The sequence below is a fragment of the Protomyctophum parallelum genome (assembly GCF_964188405.1).
Source record: "Protomyctophum parallelum genome assembly, chromosome: 22".
Lineage (NCBI taxonomy): Eukaryota > Metazoa > Chordata > Actinopteri > Myctophiformes > Myctophidae > Protomyctophum > Protomyctophum parallelum.
Window position 1 is genome coordinate 8707583 of NC_139714.1, and position 15293 is coordinate 8722875.

At 46.6% G+C, this 15293-nt stretch overlaps 1 protein-coding gene across 1 annotated transcript; it reads left to right on the forward strand.

Annotated features, from left to right (window-relative positions):
• Positions 1-7453: 7453 nt before the first annotated feature.
• Positions 7454-13825, forward strand: LOC310853467 (shaker-related potassium channel tsha2). Its single transcript, XM_083757807.1, has 2 exons — positions 7454-8452; positions 11754-13825. The coding sequence occupies exons 1-2, from the start codon at positions 7463-7465 to the stop codon at positions 12246-12248; spliced, it is 1485 nt and encodes a 494-aa protein (XP_083613933.1). The 5' UTR covers positions 7454-7462; the 3' UTR covers positions 12249-13825.
• The last annotated feature ends 1468 nt before the right edge of the window (positions 13826-15293 follow it).

The following is a 15293-nucleotide window of genomic DNA, read 5'->3' on the forward strand; positions in this document are numbered from 1 at the left end:
GACAGCCGGAATGTAGACGGCACCCCAGCGCCCCAGCCTGTGTCTTCCGTGAGGAGGAAGCCCTCGGTGAGGCCTTTAGGAGGGCCATTATATAATCCACCACTCCTGAATGAAGTGCCTGGTGCTGGGAGACTGGTGCAACGCACAGGCCTGGTGAGAGCAGGAGTGGACCTGGTGAGACGTAGGAGGGACCCGGACAGGAGTCAACCCACAGAGCCTAGTCCCTCCACACGCCAGATTGCTGCTCCTCCCAGTTCCGGTAGAGTAGTTCCGGAGCAACGGATTGTGTGGCCTTGGTCTTGCCCTAATGCGACTTATCGAGGGTAGCCACTGGGATGTAAGTCAGGACTTGATCACCCCGGCTGGGTCACCTGAGTGAGGGGTAAAACCCCGATGACCATTTTTTTGCTCCCGATCTGATTCCGATCATTTGATTTTGAGTATCTACCGATACCGATATTTCCAGATCCGATATATATATATATATTTGTATAGGACACTTATGCATACAGTACTACAATATCCAAAATCAGACAATAACCAGCTCTAATATCACGATATGGATATAACATTGATACTAGAGATGTCCCGATCAGGGTTTCTTTGCTCCCGATCCATCTCCGATCATTTGAAAACGACGTGATCGCCCCCGAGAGCAAGACCCCAGAGAGGAGGACACTTTTGCGGGGCTCGCTGTGTGCATACACAACACAGCCCCCTCACCCTCGCATGTATTCACACCACCCACCATCTCCAGCACACGGTCCACTTTAAAACAAAGCAAAGCACTGGGAACATATTTGCCCACTTTATATTAACCTTTATTAGTCTTTCCTTTCCATATCTAGATTATGTCTCATGTTAAATATTCTTCTTGTAGGTTTTTCATGCAGTTCATTGAGTTCAACCTGAGGTAAATCTAATCACAAATGTAATTGCTTTAAATTATAAAGCAGAGGGATAGATGGAGTCTCATGGACATCCGTGTAGGACAGAGAATGTGCCAGCCCAGTACATTTTCAGAGAGTGCCTTTTAGCCTTTGTCGTTTCCACATGTGATGCCTCTATAGCTCGAATCATTCACATCATTTTTCCATCTACATTAATGCCACAGTCAACACTCATATTAGGAGGACTGATGGTGTTTGACAGAGTGATAATCTATACTTTTCTGTTCTCAACTGGTGATCCAACAACAGGGTGGAAAAAGGATGAGAGGCTTAATGCACCATGCTTCACATTTGCGCAATGTTTATCCGTCAAACTCAAAGCATGACGTTGTACGTCATGTACTTGCCTTTACTGCTGCAGATGTCAAAGTCCGTTTATACTATACACACACAAAATGCATGCAATTCTTTATTAGCTCCATTGCTCACTAAAATACGTTTTTTCTTTTTGGAATCTTTGGTTCATTATCTGATCTGCGTTACACAAAAGCCTAGCGTACTGCGTACAGCACAGTTTCATCCACACTGACCACTGACCAGTGTGACCACAGTACACACAACACCAGCTCGGCACTTGGGAGGACTTTTCACTTTTCAGCGTGACTGCGTGAGTGACTGTTGAGCGAGCCAATGAAACGTGAGAATGACCGTGATATGTATACATTCCTTTTTTTGTGCCTTTCGCCTTTATTTTATATATTTTTTATGGAGGGACAGAGTAGACAGCAGGCTGACAGGCAATGGGGAGATAGATGGGGGGGTGACATGCACTAAAGGCTGTCGGGATCGAGAGTCGAACCCGCGGCACACTGCCTGACTGGATTACCAGCCAAGGTGCCTGGACCGCTGAGCCACGGCCCAGGCCCATATGTACATTCATGCCAGTCAACTGCATGGCTGCACAATTTATTCAACACCAGTGAAACGTGAGATTTACCGAGTCATGTAAATGACACGCACTGTAATCGCTCTGACACAAAAAAACGGACAATTATGTGTCCGGCCAGAGGTTGAGCTGGGAGGAGGACAGCTGGGTCAAAAAATGGACTGTCCGGCCTAAAACCCGATGAATGGCCACCCTATAGGCTAGGACAACCCTAGTTATCAGCCACTGGAGTATTGTGGAGTGATGTTTATTGTTTACCGGAAGTCAGAAACACACTGCCATCTCACTGTACTTTGGGGTCCATTTGGTTCTATTTGTACAGACATGTAACTTTAACTCCCATGGGGGTCCCGGACACCAGTTTGCAATGTTACAGACAACTTAGTTTTTAGGGCAGCATTGATCATCCATCAAATAAACCTAATTTCCAACACATAGGCCTACATCAATCATAAGAACAATGTATTTAAAGGGATTGTGACATTTAAAAAAAGGTTTTGGAATTGTTCTTGTTTTCTTTAGGTTTTTTAATCTCAATTGCACCCAAAAAACATGAACTTTTAACATTCAGTAGATTTTCTGTGATCTGGGGTTTTCTGGCTCAAACAGGTGCTCTGATTTGCCGGCAGTAAGTGACATCACTTACTGCAAATCCCATGTCAATGGGATTTGCCAGCAGATGTCACTGTTTCACTGTGTTGCCTGTTTTCATTGTAGCTCAAAAGGCCCAAAAAACCCCAAAGAAAGCTTCAGACCACAGAAAATCCACTGAATGTTCAAAGTTCAGGTTTTTTGGGTGTAATTGAGGTCATACAACCTAAAATAAAAAATAAAAATAAATGAAAATGAATGTCATAAAACCTTTAAATAGTCACTCTTAGCACTTCAATGGTGGTCAATAACAGCATCCTGCCACCAGTAATGGTTTCGGTTTGACACGTGGGAACCATAAACGAACCTCTTGTTGATATTGCCTCTGTTGATATTGACATGGTTCATGGCCATTTCATACTCACTAATATTATTAATAAAGATGCCTAGTATCGTAGCGCACCTGCTGCATGGAGATCAGATCCTCATTGCTGTTGGTAGTTGTTCGTCTGCATGGTGGTTGGTTACTCCTGGGCCTAACCTGGCCTATAGCCAGCAGTGCTTTCTGGTCTAGAGGGGCGGGCGCTCATGGAGCAACCGCTGGAGAATATTGGTTCACCCCTGCCCCACTCACGGCGCGTTGTGAACTTGTAGATCGGTTATTTTCACTATACTTCTTAAATATTTGTTCTAATTTATGGATACATTTATTTATTTTTCTATCATTTCTTCATGAAATTACGGAAAACTATTAATTACCTCCTAATGTGCTGATATTATCAATCGGTGTCATACATATTCTGAAGGAAACCCTGGAGAGTAGACTGACATTCAGTAATGAATGTCAGTCTCCAGGAGACTGACATTCAGTCAAAATAAGAACGTTATGTATAAAACAATGTCAAATCTAACATTTGACACGGACGAGGACAAGTCTTTGCCACTGACACAAAATGTTGTCCTCATATGGACACATTGATGACCCGTGCCCTGGGGATGTGCATTGGTGGAGTTGTGGTGGTGGCGGCTTGGCCCACTGCCTGCTGTAGCCACACGGAGAAATATTACCAGCCATGCCACACGGAGGATATAATGGCAGAGGAGTGTTGCCGGGGAAATGGCAGGGGAGTTGAGGCTGACATTTTGAAAAACCTCTCAGCAACAACACACGTGTCAGGAGAAGAAGGCGAGTAGTCTCAAACCTGCTGTCAGTGTGTGTGTGTGTGTGTGTGTGTGTGTGTGTGTGTGTGTGTGTGTGTGTGGGTGGGTGTGCGTGTGTGTGTGTGTGTGTGTGTGTGTGAGTGTGTGCGTGCATGTGTGCGCATGGACAAGATGTGTCTGTGTCAGAGGAAGAGAGGCAGTAAGTATATGGAAAATTGTGTGTGTGTGTGTGTGTGTGTGTGTGTGTGTGTGTGTGTGTGTGTGTGTGTGTGTGTGTGTGTGTGTGTGTGTGTGTGTGTGTGCGTGCGTGCGTGTGTGTGCGTACCATTATGGGCAATGAGCTCACAGGATATAGGAAATGAGGTAGTCCCGGACTGCCTGATCAAAATTCCTCAGAGGCAGACTGAGGCAGCCAGAGTGAACATGTTTTGAGGTGAATCAGAGCAAGACCAGACTGTCTCTGCCATCGCTGCTTCTCGACCTGCTGTTATGTGGGCCACGAGGACACTGCAAGTGGGCCTCCAAATCATTGGCTAAATACTGAGGTTTTATTAATACTAATGCAAAAACAAGGCAAAAAATAGGCTAATAATAAAGAGTTTTCATCGCGCTATGAAATATCAAATGTTAGTGCCATTGATTCAAGCCGGAACACAATCGAATAAACGGGAAAATGCATCCGTGCAGGCCCAACCTGACCACTTGACAGCCAAGTGGGCCGATGGGTGGGCCGTGGTCCGATGGGTGGGCCGTGGTCCGACGGGTGGGCCGTGGTCCGATGGGTGGGCCGTGGTCCGACGGGTGGGCCGTGGTCCGACGGGTGGACCGCGAGCCCTGATCCAGAACCACAGGACTACATGTATTATCCAACTCAGGACACACATTCCACCCTGCATGGCTCCTTATTAACATGCAAAGACACAAGATCATGCAGTTGATTTGTGTATATATAGAGCTATAATTAATATGGCTTCAGAAAGCTGATTTAGCTGACAAATGAAAAAAGTAAGAGAAAAGAAAGCTGCCAAAGGGGATCCACTTTGAGAACCACTGCGTTTTCCGGAACCCCTTTTGGTGTTTTAAGCATTATGTTATACTTTAGCATACAAGCTCGTAGAGTAGGTCTGATTTTTTTTTAAATTAAAATACATTACAAATCTTTGAATATTCTTTCAGAGCGGACGTTTTTAACTGCTTCCTGTGCTTTTTTTCTATACAAATAGTTAATTATTCAATCAATTCATCCATCTAAAAAATAAGATAAATAAATAAAAACAATAACAAATAAATCCAGCTTTTCAAAGTCCTCTTTCCTTCAGCTCCCCAAAGGGAACTATAATTGTCTCCACCAGGCCGAAGGCATGTGGGGAGAGTATGTTTTGCACTCCGTCCGTCCGCGTGTGTGTCCGTGTGTGTGTCCGTGTGTCCGTGAACAGCTAATCTCGGCCACCGTTAACCCGGTCGATGCCATATTTTGCACACACACTCCCTGGATGCCAACCATGAACCTCTGCCCCAAACTTTCCAGAACGACCTGTTATAGCGCCACCAGGAGGCCGCTTTGTGCAAAACAAGTTTTTCAATGCCATATTTTGCACACACACTCCCTGGATGCCAACCATGAACCTCTGCCCCAAACTTTCCAGAACGGCCTGTTATAGCGCCACCAGGAGGCCGCTTTGTGCAAAACAAGTTTTTGCACAGTACACCTACAGATTTTGTCCAAACATCACGCAAATTGGTACACAGTCTCTCTAGAGCCATTCAACGAAACGGGTCTTTCAGATTTATCAGACTCCATCCTGATTGGTTAAGATTGGCTTCCAAAGTTCACAGGAGTGCTCAGTTTCAAACAAAATGCTGCAAATCATGAACACATCGCGTGATTTCCGTGAAATTGTGCACCCACATTCCCACTAGGCCGAGGACGAAATGCCACATGAACAATTTCAACTCAGCCTCAAGGTGGCGCTATAACTGGCCGAAAAGTGTTTTTACCTCTAACTGCACGGATCTGTGGATAACCTGGTGGAGACCTGTGCCCGGAAGGGCACTTTTTCTAGTTGAATGTGAATCCTTGAGATAACTTCTCAGATAACTTCTGAATGAAGCTTTAGTATAGGCCTATATATGCTACACAATATCTATGTTGTTATATGCTAATGCCGTATTTATCAGAATCCCCCCCCCCCCTCCTTCGAACCGCTCGAGGCACTCCATGGGAAAAGAAACTTTCCTTTGGCCCTGGGAGAAATCCAGCTATTTTTAGGAATAGACGTCATTGGTGTGTTGTGCTCATGGCCCCGGCCAGAACTGCCTATTTCGATCAGTTTTTTTTTTACTTGTTGCACAGAGAGAGAGAGAGCGCGCGCGCGCATGCATGGTGCTTATACATTCAATGCAAACCACAACGCACGGGCTGTGGCCAATTTAAGCAGCCAGGCATTATACTATCCAGCTGTTTCCCTTGATAATGACAACACAAACAAGACGGAACGTTAAAACGCCATTTAGGTCCATGCGCGTTTACTGTAGCCTACACCAAAGGAATGCGAATGTGCCAAAGAAAGCAGAACGCACAGAGGGCATGTTGCCGCACTGAAAGTCCAGCATAACATAACGGAACATATATGTCCGCTATAAGCGCACAACTTAAAAAAACAAACAAGGGCAATTTAAGCAACATCTCCTGCATGGAGGCATGAAAACGTCAGCAAGGTACACGTATGGGGACAGATGAACTGCAATGTCATGCATGTAACCTCAGTTAATATATATACTTCCAGGTACAACGGTTTCGCTTGACTACAAGACGAAAATAAGACCATCACGAGCCGTGCGACTTGTATTAATGAGGCTATAGCCTATAGTTTAATTACGATGATGACGACGATGATGATCACATTTTTAATACTCGACGGAATATTAAAATCGCGTCCTTTGATCGAAAACGTCTCTCCAATTAAAGAACGGCCGACATAATCCACACAATAACACACACTTTTGTGCGTAATGTTATTAGGATATCCAGTACTTACTATACTGTTCATAATTAGGAGAAATATTAGAAACAGACTATTAAATAGTGGATCATATATAGCTTCTATGATAACCTTGGGCAATTAGCAAACAGTGGTGTACTCATGTGGACAACAACAGGTTCCATTACGCACGACGCAGTATTACAAATCCTATTTAATTTATAAGCACTGCAACGAATAACCTTGCGCGTGGATCTATGACGATGGCACAATGTGTGAGAGAATGTGCATGTGTTTTACGCGCGTTTCACACAAAGAGAGAGGGAGAAAGAGAGAGCGAGAGCGAGAGAGAGAGAGAGAGAGAGAGAGAGAGAGAGAGAGAGAGAGAGAGAGAGAGAGAGAGAGCGAGAGAGAGAGAGAGAGAGAGAGAGAGAGAGAGAGAGAGAGAGAGAGAGAGAGAGAGAGAGAGACGTCAGATTGGGGAGGGCAGTAGCTGCTTAAAATGCAGTGAATGTGACAGCCCAACAGTCCAGACTGGGGGAGCGTGCGCGCGCGGCACGGGGGAGAGAAGGCGACGGTGACAACAAGGAACGGGGGGTGACCAAAAAACATGACAACCCAAACAACACACCCGCAGACGTGACAGCGTATAGCGACACGCGGACTGCAGCTGGGGACGCAGACAGACAAGACGGGGTCGCGGGGCGGGTGGGAGAGAGAGACACCACGCCAAGCCACGGCACCCCGTTATCGGTTCCCAATTCCAACTCGGCTCAGCGGACAGAAATACGCACGGAGCGCGAGAGACAGAGACAGAGAGCGGCGGCGGCGGCGGCGGTGGTGGTGGTGGCGGTGGTGCGAGGAGCGCTGTGCCCTTTTTGGGGGAGAGAAACATGACTGTAGTGCCCGGAGAGAACCTGGACGAGACCGTGGCACTGGCGCACCATCAGGATGCCGCCGCGCTGTACGACCCGGAGCGGGCGAGCCGCCACGAGCTGCAGGTACTCGACGCACAGCAGGAGTGCTGCGAGCGCGTGGTCATCAACATCTCCGGACTGCGCTTCGAGACGCAGCTGAAGACGCTGGCGCAGTTCCCGGGCACCGTGCTGGGCGACCCGCGCAAGAGGATGCGCTTCTTCGACCCGCTGCGGAACGAGTACTTCTTCGACCGCAACCGGCCCAGCTTCGACGCCATCCTCTACTACTACCAGTCGGGCGGCCGCCTCCGGCGGCCCGTCAACGTGCCCGTGGACATCTTCATGGAGGAGATCAAGTTCTACGAGCTGGGCGAGGAGGTCATCGAGAACTTCAAGGAGGACGAGGGCTTCATCAAGGAGGAGGAGCGGCCGCTGCCGGACAACGAGTTCCAGAGGCAGGTCTGGCTGCTGTTCGAGTACCCGGAGAGCTCGGGGCCCGCCCGGGGGATCGCGATAGTCTCCGTGCTGGTCATTCTCATATCCATCGTGATATTCTGCCTGGAGACGTTGCCCGAGTTCAGGGAGGACGGCAAGGCGCCCTACTTGGACCCTACCCTCGCCGTGAACGGCACCGCGGGCGCACTGAAGAAGCCCAATCCGTTCACGGACCCCTTCTTCATCGTGGAGACGCTCTGCATCATCTGGTTCAGCTTCGAGCTGCTGGTGCGGTTCGCGGCGTCGCCGAGCAAGCCCGCGTTCTTCAAGAACATGATGAACAGCATCGACATCGTGGCCATCATGCCCTACTTCATCACGCTGGGCCTGGAGCTGGCGGAGCACCAGGGCAACGGCCAGCAGGCCATGTCGCTGGCCATCCTGCGGGTCATCCGCCTGGTGCGCGTCTTCCGCATCTTCAAGCTGTCGCGCCACTCCAAGGGCCTGCAGATCCTCGGGAAGACCCTGCAGGTCAGTCTTAATATAGGGCTGGGCACGATTTACACGTTTAAGTTGACGATTCATTGTCACACAGATTGATTGATTTAATTGTGTCTTTTTGGCTTTGGAAATTGGAACATTTAATGTGAACAGAAGATATATTTCAGTTTGCCTTTTCGTGTGAACTGAGTGGTGCAACTCCCCCCCCCCCCTCTCCTCCTCCTCTCTCTCTCTCTCTCTCTCTCTCTCTCTCTCTCTCTCTCTCTCTCATTAGCAGGCAACAGCACTATCTCTCTCTCTGTTTCTGGCACAACAGCGCTGCATGGTACTAATAGTCATACTGGTGCTCATAGTCACATAGGTAGGTATAGGTTAACGTCACATAGGTGAACACGGACATTGCTGTTCCTTGGAGTGGTTGTACCACTCAAAAAGTGCACAGGGCACTGAGGGCAGATACATATGACAAATAACTGAAAGAAAATAAGAAATTAGGCCCCTACTGGATTTTTTAAAATACATTTTACACTTAAAAGTCACACCCGTGTGAAGTGAGGGGCGCTCTTATCATCATACATCATGCTGGCCCTATAGAGCGTCCCCCCTTTCATGACGACGCCAGGCCCAGGAAATAATTCCCAATGCATTTTTACCATAGCCTATAGACATTTAAAAAAGTATTTATTTAAAAACCTTCAAAGCCAACTCGAGTTGTGACAAATCATGACAACAAACACAATATTTTGGACCAAACAAATAAGAACAAGGAAAAACAAGAAAAAAAAGTGTAACCCATGCCGTTTTTTCTGCTAATTATTTGTTCTCTTAAAAGGTCATAGACTTTTCAAAACACTTTTTGAAAAGTCTATGAGGAAAATTAACAGGGAATTATTTTCCGGGTCTCTCGAGGGGGCGGGACTGCAATGCTCTATAATCATCTCATTCTGGGCAAGCGGCCAATCACAATTTGCTCCTCACTTTTCTGCCCTTAGCCTGACACTGAATTTCCATTTTGTTTCACTTCATTATTCAGACTGAAAGCCATAGAGTTATAAGGTCTAAGAGTGCAGCATAGAGTGCAGACCGGGAGTGACAGCCCCGCCCCCGCTATTCATTTCAATGGAAGTTGCTCAGTGGCGTTTTGAAGCACCCGGAAGACTGCCGGAAGTACAATTATAACTCAATGGCTCGAGCGAGCGGAAGTTGAGAGAGCGGTCTCGAATTTGAACATGACGTCACTGAACGTCCGTCCATCTCCATGAATGTGCTGCAATTCCAGTTTTGGCCAGTAGGTAGTGGCAGCTTCAACGTTTGACAGCCGCTCTGGGGGCTTGCTGAAAGCCCTTCCCAAAGCAGCCATTTCTGGGATGGGTGTTGCGAAAGCGTCAGTCTTCAGCGATTGGGCCATACCAACCAATCAAAATAATAGGAAATTAAGAAGATGCAGTTGTTGTCAATCATGTGGCTATGGCTAACCTGTTTGCTAAGAAACAGACACAGTCAACGAGCGCTACTAGCATGTAAACAAAAACGGTAAAATATGTCGGATGATGTTTATAAAACCTGTCGTTTCTGTAAAGACAATATTTATCATAGGGTGCTTTAATAGCGCTCGGTGCGCTATACCACAGTGGGGACCGCCATGTTTGTTGTTTGATGTCATCAAGTGACGGCGCTGATGGCCAATCAGCTGCTGCGATCAATTCTTCGACCGTAACAACACCGCCCCATACACCGAGTCACCAGACCTGAATCGCCAGAACATAATTTTTAAGGGGCGTTATAGCCCCTTCTATAAACAGCTTTTGTCCTCACACGTCTCAAGATTTGCCATTGACAATGACAGGGGAATTCAGGTCAAATGTCCGCTAAATCTTGTCCCCACACGTCTCAATATTTGCCATTGACAATGTACGGAGAAATTCCGCCAGAATTCCGCTAAATATGACGTAAATTAAACATCAAAACATTAAACGCCATTGACATTGAAGGGAAACATTAAATATAATTTATATAATATAAATATATTTAATGTTTGTTTTAAAACATTGTATCATCATGGTTAAATGATAATAACAATACGATATTAATATATTTATTTAATACGATTTTTGAGTGGTGCAACCACTCCAAGGAACAGCAACGTCCGTGACGTTAACCTACCTATGTGTTCACCTACCTACAGTATGTGGCCATGAGCACCAGTATATGACTATGAGTACCAGAAACAGAGAGAGAGAGATAGTATTAGTGCTGCACTGTTGCCTGCTAATGAGAGAGAGAGAGAGAGAGAGAGAGAGAGAGGAGGGGGGGAGAGGGGAGTTGCACCACTCAGTTCACACAGGTGTGATTTTTGAGTGGTGCAACCACTCCAAGGAACAGCAATGTCCGTGTTCACCTATGTGTTGTTCACCTATGTGACGTTAATTTTTTTAGAGATGGGGCTAATGTATTTTGGTTCATACATAGAAGTCAGTCAATTGGGTTTGTGGGGAGGGGGCTTAGGGGACGGGCAGCGGTGGCTCAGGGGTAGAGTATCTGGATAAGAACCGCATGGTTGCCAGTTCGAACCCGGGCTCCCCCAGAGCAAGGTTAATGAAATAAGGTTAGGAAGCGAAGACGTACGGTGGACTCCATGTTGCTCCCTGGAAGGAAAGAAACATGCACAATTGAGACCAAGGAAGCTGAACGCGGAGTTGTTGGCTGCATATAGCCCATTGCGCATGTTTCTTTCCTTCCAGGTAGCAACATAGAGTCCACCGTACGGTCTTCGCCTCCTAACCTTATTTAATTAACCTTGCTCCAAAGTTAGTGTCAAAGTGTCCTTGAGCAGGACACTGAACCCCTAATTGCTCCCTATGTGCAGGTTGGTACCATGCATGGTTTCCTCTCTGTGTATGAATGTGTGTGAATGGGTGAATGTAATGCACAATCTATGTAAAGCACATTGGATAAAGGCGCTATATAAATGCACCATTTACCATTTAGGGGAACATTTTCGGGGTGCAGAGTGCAAACATCCGACATACTGTACCATGAGTTCAACAGTCATTACAACACCGTCGCTGCCGACATGCGTTGCCGGTTACAAATCACCGATGCTATGGGTTACAAATCACCCGTAGTGTTCGCATGCGGTTATAGGGTTGGGGTAGTGTTGTGGGTATAGGGTGTCGGACTCGGACTATTGACTGTCGGACTCTTCATATGTCGGAACAAATGCCTGCGCCATGGATACGATTATGACGATTATGACAAAACAATTGCGATCATCTCAAATAATTGCAATCATATGTAATAATAATTGAATTTGTGACAATCCTGCCTGCAGGCCAGCATGAGGGAGCTGGGCCTGCTCATCTTCTTCCTCTTCATCGGAGTCATCCTGTTCTCCAGCGCCGTGTACTTCGCCGAGACCGACGACCCGGACAGCGGCTTCTCCAGCATCCCCGACGCCTTCTGGTGGGCCGTGGTGTCCATGACCACGGTGGGCTACGGGGACATGTGCCCGGTCACCATCGGCGGCAAGATCGTGGGCTCGCTGTGCGCCATCGCCGGCGTGCTCACCATCGCGCTGCCCGTGCCCGTCATCGTCTCCAACTTCAACTACTTCTACCACCGCGAGACGGAGCACGAGGAGCAGTTCCAGTACACGCACGTCACCTGTGGCCAGCAGCAGCAGCCGCAGTTCGGCGAGTTCCAGAGGAGCGACAGCAAGCCGTCGCTCTCCAAGGCGGACTATGTGGACAGCGAGGACGCGGACTCCATCAAATATACCAACTGCAGCCCGCAGAAGGCTTTCACTGGGAAGCTCACTGATGTGTGATTGGTAGCGTCCCATTCTGTCCACACAACATGGAGAGATCTATCAGTGGTTGAGCTGATGGACGTTGTGCGTTTCTTTCTGTGAGTACATCTCCATTCTGCGCTCTGGCTTGCTCCTTATTTCTGACTGGCATCCTCGGCACATGTGCACAAGGAAGGATTTAATTACTAGAATAGGCCTATTGCAACAGAAGGATGGAAACTGTGGTGTTAAACATATTCATAGCCTAAGCTACACCCCGACACACCGGTGCGCACGCACGTATGTACGCCCGCGTGCACACACACACACACACACACACACACACACACACACACACACACACACACCCCCACACGATGGAAGTCTTCCGTTACGTGCATCATTGTTGAAAGGTTGGAAAAAAATGAAAAGCAAAGCTTGGGAAATAATATTATCAGCACTTTATGAAACCATTCTTAGTAATTTATTAACCCTAATCGTAATGTTTTGTGTTTCAGTTTACATTTAATTTAGGCTACTGATCTGTCTGAAGTAAGTAGCCTAACAGAGAGACCAATTATTAATCTATAGAATGATTTACATGGCTCGTCGTGGTGGCGGCGTTCGTTATTCTAAACACAGAGTGATGATTGGACATAGGCCTACTACAGTAGACACCTGTTATTTCCATCGTCTTTACAGCACATGCATTTATTCATATTTATCGTGCCAAAAGCGCTCGCCATTTGTTGCGTTGCTCCAAGCTCTGCATGTGTTTGCTATAGAACATCCCCCGTTAACGCGCTGCTATGTGGAGTTGCAGTATTTGCCTTTTTTTGGCAAAGCAAACAACCATTATGTTATGTATCCATGAGATGACTGTGCGTGTTTCATATAGATGTGCATCCCCACGGCTAATCAAAGGACTGCGTTGTGCACTATAGACTAGTTGTAGCCTACTGTAAATCTGATCCATCAACCAATCGATCAAGGCTCAACGTGATGCTATTAGGACTACTACTAATTAGTTGGTCCTCTTTCTATACTGCACGTCATTGTTGTATAGGCTATTAAAACATAATCGTATTGTAATTGTTATTGTAAAAAAAAAAAAACTACCGGTGATTTAAATTGTTAAAATCCCCATTCTATAATTTTGCATTGATGATAAGAGCTTAATATAATCTAAACCTCAAACGCGGCACATGTAAAACGAGAGTGACACCTTGTGGCGCCAAAGCTGCTCTGCAGTTGCCCCATGGATGCAGTTTCTATAGCAACGTTCCAGACTTTTCTGTATGCTCTCTGTGATTGGAACAAGAGGGGAAAAAACAAAGAACAAACTGTAGAGAAAAGACGAGGCCACCATCAATCACGTTGTGCCCGCTTTCCATGTTGCTTTACATCACTGACAGGAATTAATATTGCGTGAACCTGGGATAAATACATATTTTGGCAGCTATAGATAAGATTTAGGCGTATTATCTGTGCACCTTAGGCAAGCTGAGAACATGACCCACATAAGTCGCTCGAGCGATTCATCCAAATGACGAGCAAAACAATGGTGGCTGTAAGCCTAGTATAGCTCAGGCGAGTAGCCGGTCGCTCTGCTACCATGCAAAGACGCCGTATGCTGGCAAAAAACATGATCCAATTGATTCCATAATGGCAGCAGGTTCCCAACCTTTTCTGGGTCAGGGTCTACTTGAAAATCTCAAAGGTGTTTTTGCGGCCCACCCATTTAGTCAGATGGGTGGGCCATGTGCATGTTCAGAGCACGTTTAGGCCTATTTTAATGATCAATCTGGATACATAACCTGGAATTATACCGTAAATTCCTATTATCTTTATCACGAAAAAATCTAATGTTCAAGATTTCAAAGAAAAACATATTTTTCTTCTTAAAGATCTTGGTGTTTTAATTGCCACTTATTTAGGAGGCCCACTTACGTATATCCATATCTTCACGGCACATCCAGTGGGCCCACGGCCCACCCAGAGTGGGCCCCCGGCCGGCAAGTTGGGAACCAATGCCATTATGCGAAACGGCAACAATTAAATATGTCCCCCTGTCTGAAGGTCACACAGCCACCACCACTAACACCTCAGCCATTAGCGCACATTAGAGCACCTTAATCACGGACTCTACACAATGAGGACACCGAGATTCAAATCACCCACACTGGAATGGAGGAATACCGAGAAAGGAATAAACGGGCCCTGAGAAGAAACGAAGGCCTTTCACTGTCAAACGTCACCGGATGTGGCCACTTCAGACTGTTGGGATTACCAGAGGAGGCCAATTTTACTGAGAGATGAGAGGCCTATAAGAATGGGAATCCACACACACACACACACACACACACACACACACACACACACACACACACACACACACACACACACACACACACACACACACACACACACACACACGCACACACGCACAGCTCCTCAAGCTCTGAACTGTATGATGGTCCTTTGGCGGCTGGTCACCTCGTCGGGCAATCTTGCACAGAGGTGAGTAGTGTCGACGCTGCACCAATAAGCACCATGCAGAGTACTGACATCAGGCCCACTACCCCTGGCTGGGTCACAGCGTTATTCTTTTGTATTATTGGAATTCTCAATAGGCAAATCTTTAACCCATTCTGACCTGAGATCAGATTCATACGAGGTTTCCACTGGACACACACTGGTCTGATGAACCCATTCTGACCTGAGATCAGATTCTAGAAATGTCAGTCGTTCTTCGATCTTTCAAAAATAGCAGACCTACAAGCTCGTATCGCGCCACTCGGTGGCGCGATATGAGCTTGTAGATCTGCTATTTTTCAATAGCTAAAGCATAACATGATGCTGACACCAAAATGGGTGCCCGGTCAAAATGGGTAAATTGTGTCATAGCTGTGTTCCAAAAAATAAACAAACCAACAGGTCAGGTTATGTGTGACTCTGTGTTGTCTATGGTATTGAGTTGCATTTGATAACGTCTGTGTTTGGAGAAAAACACAGTTCTTATATGACACGGTCTAGGATTCCCTTATGGGAATTCCAATACAAAATATAATGACGTGACCCAGG

Bases quoted from the DNA above. Each gene is read 5' to 3' on its own strand.
- LOC310853467 (XM_083757807.1), top strand. From the start codon at position 7,463: ATGACTGTAGTGCCCGGAGAGAACCTGGACGAGACCGTGGCACTGGCG. The intron at 8,453-11,753 runs GTCAGTCTTAAT...TCCTGCCTGCAG, and splicing joins TCCTCGGGAAGACCCTGCAG to GCCAGCATGAGGGAGCTGGG.